Raw genomic sequence first — 26589 nt, forward strand, 5'->3', positions numbered from 1 at the left:
TGTATTATTATTATTATTATTATTAAATGTCTGAGCTGGCCACAGTTCCATAAGGAGAAAACCCAGCATCAAGAAGTCACTTCGCTTCTCTGGGCCTCAGTTCCCTCGTCTGTAAAATGGGGATTAAGTCTGTGAGCCCCACGTGGGACAGGGGCTGTGTCCAACCTATTTATCTTGTACCTATCCCAGCATTTAATACAGTGTCTGGCACATAGTAGGCGCATAACAGATATCATTAAAAAAAAGAAAAGGGTGTCGTCGACCTCCCACTGCCACTGCCATTGGGAAAGGACCCTGACCTTGCTCCGGCTCCAATCCCGGATCCCCGGGATGCCACATCACTACGATAACCGGGGATGCCATTTCAGACCCTCCCAAGTCCAACGGCCCAGACCCAACCTCGCTGCTGGTCCGGACGGCCCCCGGCTACCCTCTCCCCTCCCCCGCCGGAAGCCCACCTCCAGGAGGTGGACAGACCCCGGCGGCCGGCGGGGCTCCCGACCCCTCCGGGCTTGGGCCATCTGCCCTGGGCTCATCTGGAAGGGTCAGCAGTGAGCAGGCATGTGAAAGCGACCCGCTGCCGCTAAAGGCCCCTCCTGACGGTGATTCGCTGCCCACGCGACCGATGGTTGGGAATACGTCCTTCCGCTGGGTCGAGAACCACTGCCCGGGACCAGCTGATACAGTGCCTTATGGGGCAATTCCCAAAGACATCCCAAGCTCAGAATATTCTACTTGTTCGTGGGGCTTTCACTCAAATCCATGGACAGGCCTGGCCTCTTGTTTGCCTCTTATCACCAAAGAGAGCAAAATATTTGTCAGCTGTAATGCAGGGCCTCGATCTTGCTCTGAGAGCAGTGAAGTCCACTGCTTTTTGCAGCAGCAATAGCAGCATGGGAATTTCCCGCAACCCAGCTCAGTCAGTGGTATTTACTGAGCGCTCACGAGCGCTTTGGCGCTCTCGTTCACTAGAAAGAACTAAAGATAATAATAATGTTGGCATTTGTTAAGCGCTTACTATGTGCCGAGCACTGTTCTAAGCGCTGGGGTAGACACAGGGGAATCAGGTTGTCCCACTTGGGGCTCACAATCATAATCCCCATTTTCCAGATGAGGTAACTGAGGCACAGAGAAGTGAAGTGACTTGCCCACGGTCACACAGCTGACAAGGGGCAGAGCCGGGATTGGAACCCATGACCTCTGACTCCAAAGCCCGTGCTCTTTCCACTGAGCCACGCTGCTTCTCTACAGGGACCCCTCTAGACCGTAAGCTCCATGTGGGCACGTCCATGTTCTGTCTCCGGCTTGGAACTCCCTCTTCCTATCCAACAGACAGTGATCCTCCTCAAATTCAAAGCCTTATTGAAGGCGCATCTCCTCCGAGAGGCCTTCCCTGATTTCCCGATTTCCTCTTCTCCCACTCCCTTCTGCGTTGCCCTGATTTTCCCTCTTCATTCACCCCCACTTAATGGAACCACGGCATTTATGTACCTACCCATAATTTTTTTATACTGATGTCTGCCTCCCCTTCTAGAATAAAAGCTCAGTGGGGGCAGGGAATGTGTCTACCAACTCTAGGACAATCCACCCGTGTAATGCTGGATGGGACTGTGATAGACGTGGCAGGTCTTACCCCTCTTCCCCTCTCTCCTGTCTCTGCCCAGCAATTCACGCTGGTGGGCATCAGAAGTTAGGGAGAGGAAAGTGTGTCTATCAACCCTGTACTACATCTTAGTTTAGTGCTCCGCACCTATAAGTTCTCAATAAATACCATATATCATCCTCTCCCATGGGCTTAGTACAGCGCTCTGCACACAGAAAACAATCAATACGATTGATTGATAAACTGTAAGCTCGCTGCAGGCAAGGAATGTGTTTACCAACTCTGTTACGTTGTACCCTCTCACACTCTTAGTAGAGCTCTGCATATAGTAAGTGCTCAATCAATCCAAATCACTCATTCATTCAATCGTATTTACTGAGCGCTTACTGTGTGCAGAGCACTGTACTAAGCGTTTGGAATGTACAGTTCGGCAACAGATAGAGACAATCCCTGTCCAACAACAGACTCACGGTCTAAAAGGGAAGCTCACGGTCTAAGAGGGATTGACTGATTGGACATGGAACGTGCCTACCAACTCTGTACTGTCCTCTCCCAAGCGGTTAGTCCAGTGTTCTGCACAGAGTAAGCCCTCGGTCGATACAACCGACCGGTTAAGCGACCGATCGACCCACCTCGGTGCCCCTGACCGTTCACTTACCGTCGAGTCGGATGCCGGCGAATCGGCCCCAGTTCGCCCCAGAGCTGAGGGGTGGGGCTATTCTCGAGGACGTAACAGCCCTCGATCGCTCGACAGCTCCGAGAAGAAGGTAGCAGGCGGGGTTAGAGCGACAGAGGCGGAGAGAAGACGAGGGGGGAAGACGCCGCCTGTGGGGTCGCGCCCCGATCCCCTCTCCTCACCTGGACCCTCCTGGCCCTCTTACCTGGAGCTGCTGGGAGCTGTCGTTGAGATTGTCTTCTCTCCGCCGAGCCTCTTCGAGCATCTGGGCGCTCTTCTTTTTCTCCACCTGCTCCTTGTGCTTCAGCGTGGCCACCTTCTTATTCTGGTCTTTCAGTTGTCTGTTGAGGCAAGAGGATATTTTGCAGAATTAGATTCTAGGCTACTCTAGATCCTCCTCTCGACTGTAAGCTCCTCCTCTAGGCTGTAAGCTCCTCTAAACTGTAAGCTTGTTGTGGGCAGGGAAAGAATCTAACAACTCCGCTAGCCGGCGCTTAGTACACGGTACAGGGTAAGTGCTTAACAAATGCCACAAGAAGCCAAAAACAACAACAACAAAAAACTCTGCTTTATTGTAATGTCCCAAGTAATAATAATAATGTTGGTGTTTGTTAAGCGCTTACTATGTGCCGAGCACCGTTCTAAGCGCTGGGGTAGATACAGGGTAATCAGGTCCCATGCGGGGCTCACAGTCTTAATCCCCATTTTCCAGATGAGGTAACTGAGGCACAGAGAAGTTAAGTGACTTGCCCGAAGTCACACAGCTGATAAGCGGCGGAGCCGGGATTAGAATCCATGAGCTCTGACTCCTAAGCCCGTGCTCTTTCCACTGAGCCACGCTGCTTCTCTGTGCTTAGTACAGTGCTCTGCAATCAATCAATGTATTTTCTGAGCGCTTACTACGCGCACAGCACTGTACGAAGTGCTTGGGAGGGTACCATAAAACAAAATTAGCAGACATGTTCCTTGTCCATCATGAGCTTCCAGTCTAGAGACAGAAAGAGACAGAAAGTGCTCAATAAATTCCCAGCTCTTAAAACAGTTCTTGGCATGTAGTAAGCGCTTAGTAAATACCATTATTATTATTATTATTAACACTGATTGTTTTGCTCTCAGCAAGCCAGCCCCACGATATTTACAGAAAACGAGAAACACTAAGACACCTTAATACTGGGTTATCTCCATAGTAGATAAAACTCAGAGCCGGGAGTCAGACCGACCTGGATTCTAATCCCGGCTCTGCCACTTTTCTGCAGTGTGACCTCAGGCAAGTCACTTCTCTTCTCTGTGCCTCAGTTCTCCCGTTCTCCCTCCTTAGACTGTAAGCCCCATGTGGGACAGGGACCGTGTCCAACCTAATTCACCTCTATACACCCCAGCGCTTAGAACACGGTTTGACATCTCGTAAGTGCTAAATAAATACCATGAAAGAGAAAAGATACTGGCAATCCGTCACATTGAGCGACTTCACTGGACAAGAAGAGGCTTAGACAAGATCCGCAGATGGATGTAACTCTTTCCTGGTGGGGAAAACCGTTGGAACAATTCTAACAGGAGGAATTTGGTGGTTTGGGGCGGGCGGGGGAGGAGGTGTCGAATCCTCGGTTATTGAGGTTCAGGGGTTAGATCGGGTCAGACCAGGTAAGCACCCATAATTCCAGAAACGCCTCACACACATGGTTTCGTGACTCAGAGTTACTGGGATTTGGAAAGAGAAGCAAGAGAAATGGACCGGAACTCCCAAAGCCCAGAAACTGTTACCATCTGCCTTCGAAAATCAACCTTTTCTTTCCCAACCTCAATTGCTGGGAAGAGAAGCGGCGTGGCCAAGTGGAAAGAGCGCAGGCCTGGAAATTGGAGGACCTGGGCTCTAATCCCAGCTCTGCCTCTTGCTCGCTGTGAAACCTTGGGCGAGCCTCTTCACTTCTCTCTACCTCAGTTTCCTCGACTGTAAAACGGGGACTCAATAGCTGTTCTCCTTCCTACTTAGACCGTGAGCCCCATGCGGGACAGAGACTGTGTACAGCCCCACTTGCTTGTATCCATCCCAGTGCTTAGTACGGTGCCTGGCACTTAATGAGCACTTGACAAAAATCCCAATTCTTTTTAGCATGGTTACTATTAATAACAACAAACACCATTAAAAAATTGCTACCAAAACTACTCTAGGGAAGGCTCGTGGCCTGGTGGATGGAGCATGTGTATGGAAGTCAGAAAGACGCCAGTTCTGGTCCTGGCTCTACCACTTGTGTGCTCTGTGACCTTGGGTAAGTCACTTCATCTCTGGGCCTCAGTTCCCTCATTTATAAAATGGGAATTAAGACTGTGAGCCCCCTGTGGGGACGGGGACTGCGTCCAACCTGATCATCTTCTATCTACCCCAGGGCTTAGTACAGTGCCTGGTGTCTTTCATTCATTCATTCAGTCATACTTATTGATTACTTTACTGTGTGCAGAGCACTGTATTAAGTGCTTGGGAGAGTACAGTATAACAAGTAAGCGCTTAAATACCATAAAAACAACAGTGCCTAGTGCTTATTAATAATAATTAATAATTAAGGTACTTTTTAAGTGCTTACAATGTGCCCTGTTCTAAGCTCTGGAGAATGATACAAGTCAATCGGGTTGGATACGGTCCCCGTCCCACTTGGGGCTCCTGCTCTTCTTCCCGTTTTACAGATGAGGTAACTGAGGCCCAGAGAAGTTACATGACTTGCCTAAGGTCACACAACAGACACGTGGCAAAGCCGTGATTAGAACCCAAGTCCTTCTGACTCCCAGGCCCGTGTTCTTATCAACTCGGCCACGCTGCTTCCTCTTTAGTGCTTAGTTCAGTGCCTGGCATATAGTAAGCGCTTAACAAATACCATAAAAAAACCCCTATAACCATCACAACGAAATCCACTCCATCTCTCCTAAGAGCAAAGAGAAGAGAGAATGCCATTTCTGGAAGGGTTCGACCAGATTTCCCCTCTCTGCGGATCGTTCCAGATGGCACTGGCAGCCACCAAAGTGGGGCAGGGCAGGGCCCCTACCCTTCTGGGCATCGAGACGCCCGGCATAGGGAACCCAATTATAGACACTTGAGCCTCCTGTGGTGGAGGGACGACAGATTAAAGGCTGGATGTTTGGCCCAATCGGAGCAAAATAGGTCAGCTCTGCTTCCTCAGCCCTTTTGGCCATAATTATATCTGGAATCTGGATTTTCTCTGATCCTCGGATTCCCCCCAAACGTCGCCCGGCTAGGAAGCGGCGCGCTTTCATTGGCCGTCAAAAGAACGAGAAAGAAAATTCTCTCCCCTGCCTCCCGTTACAGAGGAACGGGAATGGATCGAGGATGACGTCCATTATTTTTTTTTACGGTGCGTCAAACACCGTTTTCAGCGCTGGGGTAGATACAAGCGAATTAGGTTGGACACAGGCCCCGTCCCGCATGGGGCTCACAGTCTAAGTAGGAGGGAGAACAGGCGAACCGAGGCACCGACAAGTGAAGTGACTTGCGTCAGGTCACACGGCGACTATCTGGCAGAGCCGGGATTAGAAACCAGGTCTTCTAACTCCCAGGCCGGGACTCACTCCACCAGGTAACGCTCTTCTCTTTGGCGTTCGGTCCGTTGGCACTGCCGACCCGCTCAGTTTTCCCAGACTTCACACGGGTGAAGTTTCAGAGCCGGGTCAGGGCCAAAGACTTGGTGGATAGTGTGCTTTAGCACAACCTGCGTCGGTCGTTTGAGGGCTGGGATCGCGTCTACCTAAGTCTATCCGACTCTCCCAAGTGCTCAGTCTAACGTGCTGCCCGCGATAAGCGCTCAGTAAGTATGAATGATCGATCGATTCCAACCTCTTCTTTTATAATATTCCTCGTCCAGTTGCTTCTGAGTTCAAGGGATCTTGATCCAGAGATGGTGAGCCCCGAATACGATGGAGGCCCGATACTTAATAATGATAATAATAATAGTATTATAAAGCGTGCATGATGGGCCAAGTGCTGTACTAACCACGATCAATTGAAGCCGCGTGGCTCAGTGGATAGAGCACGGTCCTGGGAGTCAAAAGGACCCGGGTTCTAATCCCAATTGTGCCGCCCGTCTCCTGTGTGACCTTGGACAGATCGTTTCACTTCTCTGGGCATCTGTTAAATGGGGATTAAAAACGTGAGCCCCATGTGGGCCAGGGGCTGTGTCCAACCTGCCTAATTTATATCTACGCCAGCACTTAGAACAGCATTTGCCACAGAGTAAGCGCTTAACAAGTCCCATAATCATTATTATTACCATAATTATTATTATCACAACATCCTGAGGAAGGCCAAGCCAGGCTTTGGAGTGGCGGTAATGATAGGAGAGGGTCTCGATGGACCGTACCAAAGGCCCAGTGGGGGATGAAGTTTTCCTGCCTACTTTTAACCCCAACGGGAAGGGAACGAGCCGGGTCCGAGCGGCCTGCAAACACCGCGGGGGAAGAGAAGACTCTGTGGGTTGCCTCTTCGCAACAGGAGACTGGACGGGTTGATGGATGGCCCGGGTCTTCGAGCCCCCTGCTCCACGGTCACCCCCCTCCCGGGCATCTCCAATTTCTCTCGCTCCCTCCATCTGACTTCTCAGCTGCTCCTCCACTCTTCCCCACCTTCCTCCAAGGAAATCCGACAGAATGAATATCACCGGAGTCTCCATGCCAGAAGCAGCGAGGCCCAGTGCGCTCACGTCCATATCTGTAACATTTCTTTACGTTAACGTCTGCCTCCCCCTCTAGAATGAGAGCTTGTTGTGGGCGGGGAATGTGTCCGTCACGGGGTTACGTTGTACTCTCCTAAACTCTCAGTACGGTAATCTGCACTTCGTAAGCTCTCAATAGATATAACTGATGACGACTGACTAGTGGACAGAACATGGGCCTGGGTGTCAGAAGGAAATGGGCTCTAATCCCGGCTCCACCACTTGCCTGTTGCGACCTTGGGCAAGTTGCTTTACTTTTCTGGGCCTCAGTTACCTCATCTGCAAAATCGAGACTGTGAGCCCCACGTGGGACAGGGACGATGTCCAACCGGATTTGCTTGAATCCACCGCGGCGCTTAGTACGGTGCCTGGCACGAAGTAAGCGCTTAGCCAATACCCCAATTATTCATTCAATAGTATTTATTGAGCGCTTACTATGCGCAGAGCACTGTACTCTGGCAGGTTTTGCTCTGTTGCTTACCTGACGGTCCTCCCACCCTCCCACCCGCTCGCCTCTCCCGACCCCCGCTTCCTCCTCATTTCGTTCCACCGCTGAACAGCGTTCTGTGACATTTACGTCACAAGGCAGCAGAGGCGAATGAAAACACCGCTTGCTGTTCCAACAGATCCTGAAAATTCAACTTGTCTGTTGTATCGGTGCCAACAGGAAACCCCGAGGGACTTTTAACAGGAGGAGGAGGAGGAGGAGCAGCAGCAGGAGGAAGGGGAGTCGGAAGACAAAAAGAAGGAAGAAGAGGCGGCCGACTGTTTCCCCTAAAACTAATGACATCCAGAATTCTAAAACCAGGATGTGTCTAGATCAGTAAGGAAGTGGAAACAGAGTAGAAAGAGACAGAGAGAGGTGGAGAGCCAAGTGAGAAACGAAATGGAGAGAGGGTGGAAAGAGAGCTGGGGAGAGGGAGGGAGGCTAAGAAGGGGGAAAGGAAGAGATGGAGAGAAAGAGTCTGAGAGAGAGATGAAGAGGGAGGGAGGCGGGAAACACTGTTTCAGTTCCAACACATGCTCCTGGCCTCCAGCCGCGCTCATGGTATCTGCGTAGGCATCAGTTGAGAGCAAGCAGAAGGTGGCATGAGGCATTTCCCCAGGCGATGCTAGAGTCTGCACGCATTGGCAGGATGCCACACGCGGAGAAGGCTGCCCAGGCCAACTTCACGGGGCACAGGATGGCCGGCAGAAGGGGCAGACAGACGGTGGCGGCAAGTCCGGGCTATGGAGCGAGGGTTCCGCAGTCGGGGTGCTGAGGCCGGGCACCCCGAGAGCGGAGGAAGGCTCGCTCAGTGTTTATCCCTGACCGGGAAATCAGTCCCGCTCACAAGGCTCTGACAAGGGCCCCTGCCAACCTGGCATGTCAGAAATGTGTCCGAGGCAGGGGGGCTCTGGGGGAGCTGACGGGCAGCAGCACGGTTTGGGTCCCCACCCACATAATAATCATCATCATGATATTAATCGTGGCATTGGGTACACGCTAAGTGCCAAGCACCGTTCTAAGCGCTGGGGTAGAAACGAGATCGTCGGCTTGGACGCGGTCCCCGTCCCACGTGGGACTCACGGTCTTCACCCCCATTTTACAGATGGAGTAACCAGGGAACAGAGAAGTGAAAAGACTTGCCCCAGGTCACCCAGCAGACATGCGGCAGAACTGGGATTAGAACTCAGGTCCTCTGATTCCCAGGTCCCCGGGCTCCTTCCACTAGGCTATGCTGCTTCCCTATCCCCTACCCCTGCCAGGCCAAAGGTAAGGCCGGGATCGGGGTTTCCCCTTTAGATGCCCTTCTCCCACCGCTGGGAAGGCGGTGTGGGTGAAAAGCAGCAGCGTGGCATAGGGTCAGAGCCCGGGCCTGGGAGTCAGAAGGACCTGAGTCCTCATCCCGGCCCCGCCATTCGTCTGCTGTGGGACCCTCGGCAAATCTTGTTCTGATGTCTGTCTCCCCACTTCTAGACTGTGAGCCCGTTGTTGAGTAGGGATTGTCTCTATTCGTTGCTGAACTGTACTTTCCAAGCACTCAGTACAGTGCTCTGCACACAGTAAGCGCTCAATAAATGACTGAATGAAGCAACGACGTTGTTTCACTTCTCTGGGCCTCAGTTCCCTCATCTGTAAAATGGGGATGAAGACTGGGACTGTGTCCAACCCGATTTGCTTGTATCCACCCCACCATTTAGTACAGTGTCTGGCACATAGTAGGCGCTTAGCAAATACCATCATTATTATTATCACTACCACTATTTCTCTCTCAAAATCAGTGAAAGCTCCAATGCCAAGGCCCCGCGTGTGACCTGCCCAAAGCCCCCGGAGGAATAACTCCCACGAACATCAGGATGATGATGACGGTACACGTTAAGCGCCTACTATGTGCCGAGCGCTGTTCTAAGCGCTGGGTTAGATACAAGGTCATCAGGTTGTCCCACACGGGGCTCACGGTCTTAATCCCCATTTTCCAGATGAGTTAAGCGAGGCACAGAGAAGTTAAGTGACTTGCCGAAAGGCACCCAGCCGATAAGCGGCGGAGCCGGGATTGGAACCCACGACCCCTGACTCCCAAGCCCGGGCCCTTTCCACGAAGCCACGCTGGGGAGAAGAATCAGTCAAATCATTAATTGGGAGCCCCACGTGGGACATGGACCGTGTCCAACCTGACTAGCTTCTATCCCGGCGCTCAAGTACGGTGCCCGGCGCATAGTAAGTGCTAACAAATGCCTTTAAAAAAATAAAATAAAACTGTTTGTTTCCTCATTCCTAGTCCCCCATCCCTTCCCCGCAATTTCTGCCTCACTTGCCAGCTCCCGATTTGCAAGTCAGTTCCAGATGAGGCAAGCCAACTGGAATCAGAGTTGCCTGACTTCCAGAGTTATTACCAAACATGCACTAAGCACTTCCTAAACGTTCCAAGAGTTGGACGGAAGAAACGAGACACCCGAACGATTGCCTCAAGAAGCTTACGTACTATTAACTAAATCTCAGGAAGGATGAAATCAATCATCCTTCAACTCCTAAGAAAAAAAGTAAATCAGATTTGAATAAACTTTATACCGTTAGGATTTTTGAACGTAGTTTTAGTGTGAAGATTGCTTAATGAATACCACTGATTGATTAATAGGGAGGCTTTGCGGGGAGGGGTCAAAACCCTCTAGACCGTAAGCTCGCTGTGGGCAGGGAATGTGTCCGGTTATATTGTCTTCTTGTCCTCTCCCAAGCGCTCAGTACAGTTCTCTGCACATAGTAAGTGCTCAATAAATACCGCGGACTGACTAGAGCAACGTACTAAGCGCTTGGGAAAATACAACCGAGTTAGACGCGGCCCCTGCCCACCAGAAGCTGAAAGTCTGAAGGGGAAGACAAAACTCAGAAGAGAAGAGAAGCAGCGTGGCTCAGTGGAAAGAGCCCGGGCTTTGGAGTCAGAGGTCATGAGTTCGAATCCCTGCTCTGCCACTTGTCAGCTGTGTGACTGTGGGCAAGTCGCTTCACTTCTCTGGGCCTCAGTTACCTCATCTGTAAAATGGGGATTAAGACCGATTCCCCTGTGTCTACCCCAGCGTTTAGAACAGTGCTCTGCACATAGTAAGCGCTTAACCAATACCAACATTATTATTATGGATATGAAAGCAAGTGCTGTGGGGCTGAGGGAGGGGCAAGGTCTAGTGTCTAGAACACAGGCCGGGGAGTCAGAAGGACCTGACTTCTAATCCCGGCTCCTCCATGTGTCCGCTTGGGCAAGTCGCTTAACTCCTCTGTGCCTCAGTTCCCTCACCTGTAAAACGGGGAATAAGACTGCGAGCCCCAGGTGGGACAGGGACTGTGTCTAACCTCATTATCTTGTACTTCCCCCGGCGCTTAGGACAGTGCCCGGCACCTAGTAAGCCCTTAACCAACACCGTTATCATATCAAGTGCTTCAAGGGGACAGATCCAAGGACACAGATGACACGGCTTCCCAAAAGGAAACTTTCGACTCCTCCTTCAGAGCATTCTCCAAGCTGCTTCCTATATACTTTGGCTCCCGGCATAATTCTCGCACCTTGACTTGAACACTCAAATTTAGAAGCCGGGTTTTTATGGGCCCTGAAGTGTGAGTAGCCCATTCTGACACCTCGGCACTGTGATCTTCTTCCTTCCCCCAGCCCCTCAGCACTTCTGGAGAAGCAGCGCGGCTCAGTGGAAAGAGCCCGGGCTTAGGAGTCAGAGGTCATGGGTTCCAATCCCGGCTCCGCCACTTGTCAGCTGTGTGACTCTGGGCGAGTCACTTAACTTCTCGGTGCCTCGGTTCCCTCATCTGTAAATTGGGGATTGAGACTGTGAGCCTCATGTGGGACAAGCTAATTACCTTGTATCTACCCCAGCGATTAGAACAGTGCTCGGCACATAGTAAGCGCTTAACAAATACCAACGTTATTATACCCATCTGAAATCCATTTTAATGTCTGTCTCCCTCTCTAATCTGTAAACTCCTCGTGGGCAGGGATTGCAGCTGTTAAATCTACTGTACTTTCCCAAGTGCTGAATACAGTGTTCTGAGAACCAAGGCTTCAAACTGACGTCCTGGGGGGAGGGTTAGGAGACCTGGGTTCTTAAACCAGCTCCTGTGTTTTCTTTCTGTGTGATCTTGGGGGACCAGTCCATTAAGTTCCCTGCGCCTCAATTTTCTCATCTGTAAAGTGGGAATTCGCAACCTATTCTCCTCACTATTTGGACTGTGAGGCCTATGGGAGACAGGGCCTGCATACGACCTGATGGTCTGGTATCTAGCCCAGTGCTTGGCACCTAGTAAGCGCTTAACAAAAATCGCAATTATTGCCTATCACAGAAAAGACCAGGCTTTACTTGAGGACAGTAATAATAATAACGGTATTTGTTAAGTGCTTACTATGTCCCGGGCCCTGTACTGAGCACCGAGGTGGATACGGGCAAATCGGGTTGGGCCCAGTCCCTGTCCCACGTGGGGCTCACAATCTCAATCCCCATTTTACCGATGAGATAACTGAGGCACAGAGAAGGGAAGCCACTTGACCAAGTTCACACAGCAGACGAGTGGCGGAAACGGGATTAGAACCCGTGACCTTCTGACACCCAGGCCCAGGATCTAGCCACGAGAAGGCAGGGAGGGGTGGGGTTGAGAGCAAAATTCTGGCTCTCGGGCAAACGATGTGCATGTCTTGGACTCTCCCAAGTGCTTTGTCCAGTGCTCTGCACACAGTAAGCGCTCAAATAAGTACTATTGGTTTATTTGATTGTAGACTGTAAGGTCCCTCTAGACTGTACAGTCCCCGTAGACAGGGAACGTGTCTATCAACTCCGTTTTCCTGGACCCTCCCAAGCTGTGTAGAGATGAAATAATCAGGTCAGACATGGTCCCTGTCCCAAACAGGGCAAACGGGTAGGGGGAAGAACAGGTGGCCTGGTGGATAGAGCACGGGCCTGGGAGGCAGGAGGACCTGGGTCCTCATCCCGGCCCCGCCACCTGTCCGCTGCGTAGTCTTGGGCAAGTCACTTCACTTCTCTGGGGCTCAGTTCCCTCACCGGTAAAATGGGGATTGAGACTGTGAGCCCCATACGGGAAAGGGACTGTGTCCAATCTGATCGCTTGTATCTACCCCAGCGCTTAATACAGATACTGTTAAAGAAAGCAAAAATTGATGATGAAGCTGCTGTCCACTGAACCTGAGATGTACAGTGCTTTGCACACAGTAAGCGCTCAATAAATACGACTGAATGAATGAGATATGCTCGACGAGAAATACACCAGTGCAAGAGGAGGTTGGGAGGTTCCCATCCTGGAGGGTTGCCAAGGGGAATCTGGTTTTGAATGCTTTTGACGCCCATAAAAATCACACTCTGTTTCTTCCTTTAGATTTTCATGGATCGGAACGGGCAAAACCTCCACACCGGGCACTTCCTGGCAACTAATGACTAACTCGGGGCGGGTCTCCGCGACTCCTCGGTCCGTCACCTCCTCCAACGGGTCATTAACGGCCAGTGAACGGCCTCCCGGTTATGATCGCTCAATTAGGGCTCTAGCAGAGCTAACTATCTACGTCTGAAAGTTGAAGCAAAAAAAAAAAAATAGGGAAATGAAGGTGCAAAGCTCAGGTTTTCCATGGGGGCCTGAAACCAGATCCCTTAAAACGAGGGAGCTTCAGTGCCACTTGATTTTATGGCCAAGGGCCGTTGAGCAGCACTGTGAAGAGAGCCCGGGCCTGGGAGTCAGAAGGATCTGGGTTTTAATCCCAGCTCCACCACTTGTCTGCTTTGTTACCTTGGGTAAGTCCCTTCACTTCTCTGGACCTCAGTTACCTCGTCGGTAAAATGGGGATGAAGATGTGAGCCTGGTGTGATACGTGGACTTCGTCCAACCTGATTAGCTTGTATCGACCCCAGCGCTTAGAAAAGTGCCTGGCGCACCAGAAACCACTTAACATACACCATAAAGAAGAAAGAAGTCACTTCACTCTTCTAGGCTTAGTTCCCTCCTCTGTAAAAATGGGGATTAAGAGCGGGAGATCCACGTGGGACATGGACTGTGTCCAACCTGATTTGCCTATATCTCTCCCAGTGCTTAGTACAGTGGCTGGCACATAGTAAGAGCTTAAAAACTACCATCAAAAACTTAATAATTAAAAAGGCCACCACTGTGGTTGCTGGGGCCATTGTGGGTGCTCCTCTTCCAGCTGGAACTAAATCCGATATGGAGGTCGAGCCAGAACACGCTGCTCTGGGGGACATCGTGACGCTCCGGCTCGCACCGGCTCTACCGCGCCAGAGCCAGCTCTACTGCGCCAGAGCGAAACCCTCCCATAACGGCCCGGACCAACAGAGCGTCCGGGACATTCTCCACGGACAAGGCGACGGCCCAGTCGGCCCACGGCATCCTTGAGGAACGACCGTCTCTCTCCTGGAGGTTAAGGAGAAACCCTCCCACCCTTTACGGCTGAAACATCACTAATTCGATGATACTTTCTTATGATACTTGTTAAGTGCTTGCTATGTGTTAAGCACTGGGGTAGATAGAGGATAATCAGACTGGATACAGTCCTGGTCCCACGTGGAGATGATAACAATCACAGTCTAAATTAGAGGGAGGAGGATTTAATCCCTATTAGGGGGAATTTAGGCACAATCAATCAATCAATCAATCAATCGGTGGTATAGAGCACTGTTTTAAGTGGGAGAGTACAATACAATAGAATTAGCGCACACGTTTTCTGCCCATAACGAGCTTACAGTCCGGAGAAATAAAGTGACTTGCCCAGGGTCACAGAGCAGACAAGCGGTGTGGCCGGGATTAGAAGACAGGTCCTAATTCTCAGGATGTTATTTGGGAAAATCTATTTCTGTAGGCAAACAGGAAGATGGGCTGTGCCGTATAATGTTGTCCCATGCCACAGCTCCGTGTACGAAAACAACTTTTTCTGCCGGCTTCTCTATGTGAGCAACACAGAAACAGCGAAGCCTAGCTGAAAGACCCTGGGCCTCCTAGTCAGGAACTTCGGTTCTAAAACCTGCTCCGCCACTCCTCTATGTGACCTGAGGTGGTCACTTCGTTTCTTTAGGCCTCAGTTCCCTCATCTGTAAAATGGGGATTAAGACTTTGAGCTCCATGTGGGACACGGACTTGGTCTAACCTGATTAACTTGTATCAACTCCAGCATTTAGTACAATGCTTGGAACGTAGTAAGTGCTTAACGAATACCACTGTGGAAAAACAATTCTGTCAAGACTCTGCTGACGCTTAGGAGCCTCCCCTGGCCCACAAAGGGCTCATGATCTTAAGGAAGAAGGGAGAATTGGTTTCGGGGCCCCGTTTTACAAAAACAGCGTGGCCTCGGTTAGAGTAAGGGCTTAGGAGTCAGAGGGGCCTGGGCTCTAAACCCAGCTCCACCACTTGTCTGTTGTGTGACCCGAGGCAAATCACTTCACCTATCTTTGCCTCAGTTTTCTCACCTACGGGGTTTAAGACTGTGAGCCCCACATTCATTCATTTAATAGTATTTATTGAGCGCTTACTATGTGCAGAGCACTGTACTAAGCACTTGGAATGTACAAATCGGAAACAGACAGAGACAGTCCCCGCCCTTTGACGGGCTTACGGTCGAATCGGGGGAGACGGACAGACAAGGACAACGAATAAATAGAATCGAGGGGAAGAACATCTCATTAAAACAATAGCAAATAAATAGAATCAGGGTGATGTACATCTCATTAACAAAATAAATCGGGTAATGAAGATATATACAGTTGTGAGGACGAGTACAGTGCTGAGGGGATGGGAAGGGAGAGGGGGAGGAGCAGCGGGAAAGGGGGGAGAAGAGGGTTTAGCTGCGGGGAGGTGAAGGGGGGGATTAGCTTGTATCCACCCCAGGGCTAAGTAAGGGGCCTGGCACATAATAAGCATGTAACCAATACCGTTTGGGGAAAACAAGCACCCCAAAACAAGACAATTGTATTTCTTATCTCTACTCATACGGGGCCCTAAACTCTGTGTCTACTAGCGTCAAATCCATAAGCCGTTCAGGGGGTCCACACTGAATTAATGCTGGTATTTATTAAGCGCTTACTATGTGCAGAGCACTGTTCTGAGCGCTGGGGGAGATACAGGGTAATCAGGTTGTCCCACGTGGGGCTCACAGTGAATCCCCATTTTACAGATGAGGTCACTGAGGCACGGAGAAGTGAAGTGACTTGCCCACAGTCACACAACTGACAAGTGGCAGAGCCGGGAGTCGAACCCATGACCTCCGACTCCGAAGCCCAGGCTCTTTCCACTGAGCCACGCTGCTTCTCATAATTAGTTAGGATAACAATAATGATAATGATTACAGTATTTAGTTTGCACTTACCAAAGCACTGTTCTAAGCACTGAACTCTGGGTCTACTAACTTCAAATCCTTAGGTTGTTCAGGGGGTCCACACTGAATTAGTTACGATAACAGTAACGATATTGAGTATGGCATTTAGTTGGCACTTACCAGGTGCCAAGCACCGTTCTAATAATAATAATAATAATGTTGGTATCTGTTAAGCGCTTACTAGGTGCCGAGCACTGTTCTAAGCACTGGGGGAGAAACAGGGTAATCAGGTTGCCCCACCTGGGGCTCACACACTTTTAATCCCCATTTTACAGATGAGGGAACTGAGGCACAGAGAAGTGAAGTGCCATGCCCACCGTCACACAGCTGACCAGTGGCAGAGCCAGGAGTCGAACTCATGACCTCTGACTCCGAAGCCCAGGCTCTTTCAAATTAATCAGGTTGGACACAATTCCTGTCCCACGTCGATCGACCAATGAATGGTATTTATTGAGCACCTACTGCGTGCGGAACACGGGACCAAGCGCTTGGGAGAGGAGAACCTAACAGAATCGGTAGATACGATCCTCACAGCCTAAGCGAGAGGGAGAACGCGGATTAAACCCCCTTTTTGTAATACAAAAGAGACAGTGTCTCTTATAATTATTATTCCTGGGCAAGTCACTTCCCCTTCTCTGCGTTTCCTCTGAAATGGGGGTTCAATACCTGTTCTCCTTCCCGCTCAGACCGGGAGTCCCATGTGGGACAGGGACCGTCTCTGCCCTGCTTCTATTCTATCGCACCCGGGGCTTAGTACAGCGCACAACCCCTAGTGAGCGCGTAACCCCGCACGCTACCGACGGATTACTGGAGAGAGCCGACTCGCCGGAACAGTGCCTGTCTCCGGAGGGGCTGGTGGGGGATCCCTGGAGTCGATTATCCAGTCCTACCCTGGTTCTCCGGGAACAGAATGTAACAGGCTTCCACGCATCAGCAAAAATGGACATTTGGGTCTTTTACTACCGTCCCCGGGTCAACATTAAGTTTGTTCCCAAAATGTTCCGCACATTTTCTCGGCAGGAACGGAGGCGGGAGGGACAGGCGATGTTTCCCGCCCCTGCCTCGGGAAGCCCTGAAACCGTCTGTAAATTAGCAGATGTGCAGTCTCTCTCAGATCTCATCTACCGAGCAACGTGGCCTAGTGGAAAGAGCCAGGGCCTGGGAGTCCGAAGACCTGGGTTCTAATCCCGGCTCCTCCACTTACCTGCTGTGTGACCTTGGTCCCTACTCTGGGCCTCAGGTCATCTGCGAAATGGGGATTTAATGCCTGTCCTCCCTCCTACTTAATCTGGGAGCCTCAAATCCCAGTGCTCAGGACAGTGCTTGGCTCATAGCAAGAGCTTAACGCAGACCACGGTTGCCGTCAGTGCTTAGTACAGTACCTACCACATAGTAAGCGCTTAACAAATATATAGAAAAAAAATCCCTAGAGTCACTTATACCTGGTGGTCGGGTGAGCGTCTATTTGATTCCTGGTCTTGGGGTGTCTGGCCAGGGGTCCAGCTTCAGCAGAGCACTGTACTAACTGCCCGGGAGCAGACAAGCCGATAGTAAGAGCGATCGTGGGGTTTTTTTTAGTGCTTACTGTGTGCCAGGTACCGCACTAATCGCTGGTCTGGAAACAAGCTAATCAGATTGGACACGGTCCCTGTCCCACATGGAGCTCAGTCTTAATCCCAGATTAACAGATGAGGGAACTGAGGCGCAGAGAAGTGATGTGACCCAGCAGACAAGCGGCAGAGAGGGATCAGAACCCAGGTCCTTCTGACTTCCAGGACGTTAAGCCACACTGTTTTAAGCCACGCTGTTTCTCGATAGGGTCGGTCAACATGATTCCCGCTCTCAAGGACCTTAGGATTCAAAGCAAGACATGTTGACATCTGATTCAAAACCCAAACTGCTAATTGTCCTCTCCCACTCTATCCAGTAAGTGCTCCATCAATACCATCGATCGAAATGCCAATTATCGAATCAATTAAAGTCCCTGGCGATAGCGTAGCTTCACTTGGACACATTAGTCGGTGACCTTTCTAGACTGCAGTTGGCAAAATCCTTGGTAAAGGGGAGAAGCGGAACGGTCCCGGAGAGAGAATCGGTTCGCCTTCCGCCGCCCGATCGGCAGAAGCTCAGGTCGTTAACGTCTCGCGGCCCAGGTGACCTTTCCCACTGGAAAGACAAGCCCCGTTTTATTTTGTGTTTCTTGGAAAACAAAGTTATTTAGGAGTAAGTCGACTTTGGGGCCGTCTATCGCCAGGGTAAATGCTCCGAAAATGAAGGAGCCAACAATATTATAATTAACATAACTTTGGGCTCGGAGCGGCGTGTGCGTGCCAAGGACTTCCATGGTTGAGGTGTAAACCCGGGGAGCTTTTCCAGACGTTCCTGTTTACTCAAGAGCTCGGACCGAGAGTGCAGTGAGGAAGCCGCACTGAAGCCCCCATTGATGTGACACCAGAGAGAGACGCGACTGGGTGTTTTCAAGACACCTCACGCTGTCCCCTCGGGGACATCTCCCGCGAGGCCCTAGACTGACGCCCTCCCCACCCCTGCCGGTTTCTGCCGAGGGCCCCGGGGCTTTCGCCACACACGAATTAGAATTTATTGAATTTATGGTACTTGTTAAGCACTTACTATGTGCCGAGCGCTGTTCTAAACACTGCGGTAGATAACAGTCATGGTATTTGTCAAGCACTTACTACGTGCCAGGCACTGTACTAAGCACTGGGGTGGATACACGCAAACCGGGTTGGACACGGTCCCTGTCCCACATGGGGCTCACAGTCTCAATATCATTCTGGCGTTTCTGTATGTGCCAAGCACTGTTCTGAGCACTGGGGTAGATACGAGGTAATCAGGTTGTCCCATGTGGGGCTCAAAGTCTTAGTCCATTTTACAGAGGAGGAAACTGAGACCCAGAGAAGTGAAGTGACCTGCCCAAGGTCACCTGGCGGAGAAGTGGAGGAGATGGGATTAGAACCCAATCCACGATGCTATGATGTTGCTCTGTAGCTGAGTGGTAGCCACGGACCGGTCGGGCCCAGACCGCGTCTGGGAGGGAAAAGAGGGTTCGGTCTGCAGGAAACGGACCCGCACCTTCCCCACCATCGATCGCCTGCAACAGACGGCAGAGATGGAAGGTTTCGTCTGACAGGAGAGCCCAACAATATACTGCGGCGCGCTCCACCACTTCCATTTTAAGAGTCGAGGACGAGAGGCAGTGTGGGCTAGTGGGTAGAGCCCGGGCTTGGGTGTCAGAAGGACTTATGTTCTAATCCTGGCTCTTCCACTTGTCTGCTGTGGGACTTCGGGCACGTTGCTTCGCTTCTCTGAGCCTCAGTTTCCTCATCTGGAAAATGGGGGTGAGTCCCATGCGGGACAGGGACTGCGTCCAACTCCATTAGCTTGTATCGACCCCAGTGCTTCGTGCCTGGTTAACCAAATACGATGAAACAAAAAAACCAAAAAGAGCAATGATACTGCCTTTCAATGGCAGGCCAGAAACCATCTGCGGGAGGTGGACAGGGATCAACGCCAACGCTCCTGGAAGCGGCTGGTGGTGTTACCTAGAATTATACCCTGAGCTAGAAGGGGGTTCTCGCACCTTAATTTCTCCCCAGTCTGTCTGCAATTAATGGCTTCTGCGCCACAAATGCCTCTGCTGTCGAGGTGCCTATACCCTCTCTCAATTTCTTTCTGAAGCTAAATGTTTTTCCACATGGCCAACGCTCCATTTTTCAGGCAAACTTTCCCGGCACCTTAACGTGTCAGAGCTTTCTAGAGGCTTTCCACACTTCTCTCCACCTCACTCCTCCCTGGTTGCTCCCACCTCGATCGGGAAGCGGAGTCCCACGTCCTCTCATTTGCCCTTTCAATTCAACCTCCTTCCCAGCCCCACAGTGCCTATATATATATCCGTCATTTATTTACTTACCTATTTATATTAATGTCTGTCTCCCTCTCTAGACTGCGAGCTCTCTGTGGACAGGAATGTGTCTGTTTATTACTATACCGTACTCCCCCGAGCGCTTAGTACAGTGCTCTGCGCACCGTAGGTGCTCAGTAAATACGACAATGAATGAATGAAGTGCCGCCAGCCGGCTCCTACTGTTTATACCATCTTACCACATCTGGCACTAATAAACCCCCTGGTCGTTTCAAAGACTCTGCCAGCATTCGAAAGGGTCAGTGCCCCGAGACCACCCATACCAAGGTGTTTCATTATGTCTTACCCCACTGTAGGCGATGAAATCGGGGCTCTTGGGATGGTTTCAGGGGCTACCTTCTGGTTTTCTTTCTGGCATTTGTTAAGTGCTTGCTACGCGTCCTAGAAGCAGTGTGACTTAGTGGAAACAGCGTGACTTAGCCGACAGAGCCCGGGCCTGGGAGTCAGAAAGACCCGGGGTTCTAATCCCGGCTCTGCCACTTGTCTGCTGTGTGACCCTGGGCAAATCACTTCACTTCTCTGGGCCTCCCTTACCTCATCTGTAAAATGGGGATAGGAGCGCGAGCCCCATGTGGGACAGAGACTGTGTCCAACCTCATTAACTTGTACTTAGAACAGCGCTTGGCACAGACTAGGGAAACTGTGGCCCAGAGCAGTTAAGCGACTTGCCCACCATCAACACAGCAAGTAAATGGCAACCCGGCCCCGGGCTTTTTCCACTAGGCCGTGCCTCTTGACATCGGGAAGGAATTGGCCTGTGGTATCTGTGTCAAGCCTACTGACTGAGGAGTCTCTGTGCCCTGAAAAGTGGGCGCTCGGCAACGGCACACGCGTGTACACACGTGTGCACAAACACACACACACAAGAGTGTTGCCAACACAAGAAGAACAGGTCACTGCCTGAACCGGATCAAGCCACCAAAACAAGATTTAAACTTCTCCCTTTCACCCAACTGCCTCTCCCTCCCTCTGGGTCGGGAACCTCCCATTTGAATTTTTGGGCGGCCGCAGCCGGGGACCGAAAAGGTCACGGGATCTAATCCCGGCTCTGCCACTTGTCTGCGGAGTGACCCTGGGCAAGTCCCTTCCCTTCTCTGGGCCTCGGTTCCCTCATCTGTAGAATGGGGATCGAGACCGTGAGCCCCATGTGGGACAGGGACTGTATCCAACGCGTTTTGCTTGTATCCAGCGCTTAACGTAATATTATGAGCCCGGCACATAATAAGCGCTTAACCAATACCGTCACTATTATTATTACAACCTCGTCTGAAAGCGGCATACTGACCTGGAGGTGAGACTGAAGCGAGCGGCACATCCGGGGAGAAGGTGTGAAAGAGAAAGGCGGAGAGAGTTAGTAAGGACGCGGTTCGGAGGAACTCCCGCTTGGAGACGACATCGCGAAATTACAGAAGCGGAGAGAGACAGGCAGCCAGCCCCCGGGGTGATCCAAGCGAGAGTCTTTAGGATGCCAAGGTTACCCCCAGGGCGCTCGAGGATTCCGTTTCACCATCCCCACCTCCCATGCGTTTCTCTGCCCGGGGCTGCGTCTGGCCTTGATTCCCGCTGGGGGCAGGGAAATGGAACCGTTTCAGAACTAGCTGGGCGGACGGGAGGCTGTTAAACGCTCTCCTCCGGCTGGGCCCGGGCACATTAGGCACTTGGGAGTTGAGGAATCCTGGCCGGATTTCGACAGATCACCGCTGCTGGAGTATAAAGGGACTTAGCGGCCCTGGAACCACGCAACTCTCCACTCCCCTCACCGAAGGGGCAACCAAGGCTAGAGGACGGAGGATAACAACAGCCAAAGAAGAACCCGCTTTTGGGTGCAGGAAAGCCCGCGGATCCGGTCCGCCTCTCCCGATGGGACTGTCGGGATTATTTCTTCGGTGGTGGGGCAAGCTGACTGAATTGCTTTCCTCCCGGCAATTAAGATCCACGTTGGGAGGGGCCATCTCATAGCAATGATGATCACGCGAGCACAGCTTTTAACGGACTCTGCCTCCCAGGTCCCTTGCCATCCAAGTTAGCCAAGAAGCCATGCTTAAATTCATCGGCCAACATCACTGGGGTTCGTTTTTGCCTTTTTGGGGAAGACTCAGTGCCCACCTTCCCCGTCCTTGTCAATTTCACTGATAAATGGAAGAGTCCAAACACCACACGAAACCTCGATGGTCCTCAAATTTCATCCCCCACCCCTGCACCTGACCAGCTTTTGATCCTCACATCCAAATCACCAGCAGCTTGAAGGGGTTGGTTGTTTTTTTTAAAATAAAAGGGGACTTTTTAACTGCTTACTATATTCCAGGTACCGTATTAAGACCTGGGGTAGATACAAGCAATCGGCTCGGACACAGTCCCTGTCTCTCATGGGGCTCACAGTTTTAATCCTCATTTTACAGGGGAGGTCACTAAGGGACAGGGAATTTGAGTGACTTGCCCACGGTCACACAGTAGACAAGTGGCTGAGCCAGGGTTAGGCCCTCTGACTCTCGGGCCCGGGTTCTTTCCATTAGGCCAAGCCGTTTCTCTAACGGTAAACGACTAATCTTTTATCCATCAGTTAATTCATGGTATTAATTGAGCGCTTCCTGTGTGCAGAACACTGGGCTGAACGCTTGGGAGGCTACAAGTTGGTAGATAAGTTCCCTGCTCACCAGGGGCTTACAGTCTAGAGGGGGAGACTGATTTCAGAAGCAGCGTGGCTCAGTGGAAAGAGCACAGGCTTTGGAGTCAGGGCTCATGATTTCGAATCCCAGCTCTGCCACTTGTCGGCTGTGTGACTGTGGGCAAGTCACTTCACTTCTCCGCGCCTCAGTTCCCTCATCTGTAAAATGGGGATTAAGACTGTGAGCCCCACGTGGGACAACCTGATTCCCCTATGTCTACCCCAGCGCTTAGAACAGTGCTCGGCACATAGTAAGCGCTTAACAAATACCAACATTATTATTATTATTATTATTTTAAATTATGGATATGGATATAAGGGATGTGGGGCTGAACATCAAGTGATTAAAGGGGACAGATCCAAAATGCATAGATGAGGCAGCTAGAGATTCGAGGGATGTTTTCTTTTTCTTAACTGTATCTGTTAAGCGCTTACTATGTGCCAGGCACTATTCTAAGCGCTGGGGTAGACACAAGCTAATCAGGGTGGACAAGTCCACGTCCCCCATGGGGCTCACAGTCGTCACTCCCATTTTCCCGATGAGGTGACTGAGGCCCAGAGAAGCTAAGTGACTCGCCCAAGGTCCCAAGGCATTCATTCATTCATCCAGTCATACCGACCGAGCACCTACTGCATGCGGAGCGGACACCGTCCTAAGCGGACAAGTGGCGGAGTCGGGGCCGGATCCCAGGTTCTCCCGACTCCCGGCCCCACGCTCTATCCGCTAGGCCACACTGCAGAATCGCTCGTGCTCTGAAAAACGGTCGACTTCCAGAGAATCCGCGCAGGGGCTGGAAGCAAGGGGCGAGTCAGTGTTTCTTGAAGGGTAAGTTCACCCGACAGTGAGGGCTGTGTGGGTTGATGGGTTCCAGGAGATGCCAGTCGGACCGGGAATAAAGCCACAAACATCGACCGACTGTGGTGCAAATCAGGGCCTCCGTGTGTCTCGGTCCTGCCTGGTGGTGGGGGAGTATAAAGCGGGCTTCTTATTGAGAGCCAGAAGCTGTTTATAGACCGGCCAATCCCTGACCTGAAGAATTTAATGCATCTGAGCTTTGAATGGACAAGTCCATTTTTCAGATGGGGTGGGGAGGAAGAGGAGGAAAAGGGAATTTCTGTCTCGGCGGGACGCCTCCTGGCCACGAGAAGTTGAGGATGAACCTTTGTCGGAGCCGAGGCCTCTGGACCGTAAGCTCGTTACGGGCAGGGAACGTGTCTGCTGATTCTGTTGCATTGCCCTCTCCCGAGCGCTTAGTACTCTGCTCCGCGCAGAGCAAGCGCTTAATAAACAGCAATGATGGATTGCATTTTAACTGCCGAGGACAAGGGCTGAAGAATTCCCCTGCTGGGCGTCCCCGGGGAAGTCACTCCTCTGTACCTTCGGTTCCTCGTCTGTAAAACGAGGATGAAATATCCGTTCGATGACTACTACTGGTCGATTCCAATGCTCTCGATCGACCCCTGGGAGCTCCCCCTATTTCCACGCCGGACCCTGACTCACCGATTGCAGGTGTGACGCTCCCAAGACCCCAAACTTCTCCCCTAAAGGCACGGCCCCTGCCTCGGACATCAGTGAAATTGACGGAAGACGTGGCTGGGTTCCACAAGCCCCTCTGCCCCACAGAAAGCAGGACCCAACCCAGCAGGATCGGGTGAAGAACAAGACATTTCCCGCTTCACGGCGCTCTAGTCTTTGGGCCCCTTCCGCTCCCCTCCCCATCGGGGACAATTTTTCCACCGAGAAGAACACAGCCTTCCGGCGATCCCTCCGAGATCCAGCAGCCCCGAGGTGCCCCCTCGACCGCCTGACGGGAGGGCCCACTCCGACTCGGAAAGGCGGCTGTTTTGTTTTTCGTTTTTATGGTATTTGTTAAGCGCTTACTAGGTGCCAGGCGCTGTCCTAAGCGCTGGAAGGAGATGCAAGCTCATCAGGTTGGACACGGTCCACATCCTACGTAGAGTCTGCGGGCTTCACCCCCATTTTACGGACGGGAGAACCGAGAGGGAAAGTGACCGGCCCAAGGGCACACAGCCGACAAGTGGCAGACCTGGGATTAGAACTCAGGTCCTTCTGACTCCCGGGCCTGGGTTCTATCCACTCGACCATGGAGTGGATGGTCTCTGCTTTCTGACCAGCTCATTCTTCCATCTCTCTCCCACCACTTCCCCTTCTCCTAAGCCTCCTTCATTGTGTCAGGAAATTCACCTGCATTTTACGACCTGCTAGCACAGATTTTTTTTTTTCCTAATATTACCGGAAAATAGGCAAAATTAAGATTTTTAACTCTGAAAGAGCACTCACACAGAGGAAAAAAAAAGAGTCGACATTCAAAGGGTATAAAAGACACAGATTTCTCTAGCTTGTGCATAAACTACTCTATTAACTCCTCACGTTTTCCTGATCTTGTAGTCCTCCAAAGCACAAGAGGCAACACTGGGTTTGGCCCACGTTCCGCTCTCTGTCCGTCGAGGGCGGGGGGTCAGCGCCCTTTTCCGGGGAACTGTGGGGGGCTTAAGTTGGCTGAACCAAGGGGAGGGGCCGGTTGGGAACGTACTGTGGCGGGACCCGATGGGTCCGGCTGCTAAAGCCAATGTGACAGCAGGATTCCGACGGCGGGTCGGGGGGAGGCGGGGAGAAATGATTCTCCACAACTGCTGATGAGGCAGCTGGAGTCGCATTTTTCGGGAGGTTAATGATCTGGCAGGGTGATGGGGTCTCACTCTGTCTCTCTTTCTCTGTGGGATTCGCCCTTCTCGTGTGAGAGGGTAGCTGGGTGTGTGATGCCCTCTCTCTCTCTGCCCCCCCTCACCAAAAGCACACACACACACTCTTAAACTCCCCCAACTGCAAATGTGGAAAGTGCTTTTCCTTTTAATCCAATTTAACAAGGGGCTTAGGAGGATGACTCTTCAGGAGGGCCCCTCTAGACCGTAAGCTCGTAATGGGTAGGGATCGAGTCTGCTTATTCTGTTGTACTGGATTTTCCAATTGGAATATTCCAATACAGAAGTGCTCTGCCCACACTAAGTGCTCAGCGAATACCACTGACTGATAGACTGAGATGACCTTTTTCCCCAAGAGACTCCCCCAAACCAGGGCTTCAGTTTAAACGGGAGAGGGTTCTTGGGAACGGACAACTAACGCGGACCAGTTCACAGTCAAGAGGGGGGTAAAGACGTTAATATAAATAGATTATATTATATTGCTATAGAAACTAAAAATAAAATGGACTGTGAGTTTGTTGTGGGCAGGGAACGTGTCTGCCAATTCTGTTGTACTGTTCTCTCTTAGGTCAGTGTCCTGCACCTAATACAGACCCAATAAGTACTGTTGATGATGATGATGGGAGGCAGGGGGAAGAAGGAGGGGGAAAAACAACCCACGTTCTCAAAGGAGTGTCACTGTGACACTGTGAACCATCATTATCCTTGCTGCTTGGAGTCAGAGACTACCACCTGGCTGAGATCGAGTGGAGGAGTTATATCTGTAATTTATTTATTTATATTAATGTCTGTCTCCCCCTTTAGACCGTAAGCTCATTTTTTGGGGGGGGGGTGTATCTGTTTATTGTTCTACTGCACTCTCCCAAGCGGTTAGTACATAGTAAGCCCTCAACGAGTACAAGTGCGTTGAATGAAGGAATGAATGAATGGAGTTAGTTCCACCTACCAAACAGCAGAGTGTGGGCGGGCGCGTGTGTGCGTAAGTGAAAGCAGATGGAGGGGGAGACCAGAAAAAAAAAACCCCACCAAAAACAAAGAAATTAGGATCAGCTTGGCCTAGTGGATAGAGCCCAGGCCTGGGAGTCAGAAGGACCTGGGCTCTGATCCCGGCTGTGCTCCTCGTCTGCTGTGTGACCGTGGGAGATACACTTCACATCTCTGGGCCTCAGCTACCTTATCATATACCTTATATAGACTGTAAACTCATTATGGGCAGGGAATGTATCCGTTATGTTGTTATACAGTCCTCTCCCAAGCGCTTAATACAGTGCTCTGCACACAGTGGGATCAATAAATACGCCTGACTGACTGACTCATCTGTGAAATGGGGATTAAGCCTGTGAACCCCACATGGGACTGCGTCCGATCTGATTAGCTCGTATCGACCCCAGTGCTTAGTCCA

The 26589-nt window shown here is 51.2% G+C and overlaps 1 protein-coding gene across 11 annotated transcripts in view; it reads right to left on the reverse strand.

Moving 5' to 3' along the window:
• ERC1 (ELKS/RAB6-interacting/CAST family member 1) overlaps nucleotides 1-26589 on the reverse strand; it is a 255436-nt gene that overhangs the window by 137393 nt on the left and 91454 nt on the right. For 7 of the 11 annotated variants that reach the window (XM_029054282.2, XM_029054279.2, XM_029054277.2 and 4 more), the window contains 2 exons: nucleotides 21084-21095; nucleotides 2485-2620 (listed from right to left, as the gene is read on the reverse strand). In XM_029054282.2, the coding sequence (XP_028910115.1) occupies nucleotides 2485-2620; nucleotides 21084-21095 (148 nt within the window). The remainder of the gene's footprint in view (nucleotides 1-2484; nucleotides 2621-21083; nucleotides 21096-26589) is intronic. The other 4 variants (XM_029054283.2, XM_029054280.2, XM_029054278.2 and 1 more) reach the window with 1 other exon arrangement.

Source organism: Ornithorhynchus anatinus, chromosome X4 (genome assembly GCF_004115215.2).
Source record: "Ornithorhynchus anatinus isolate Pmale09 chromosome X4, mOrnAna1.pri.v4, whole genome shotgun sequence".
NCBI lineage: Eukaryota > Metazoa > Chordata > Mammalia > Monotremata > Ornithorhynchidae > Ornithorhynchus > Ornithorhynchus anatinus.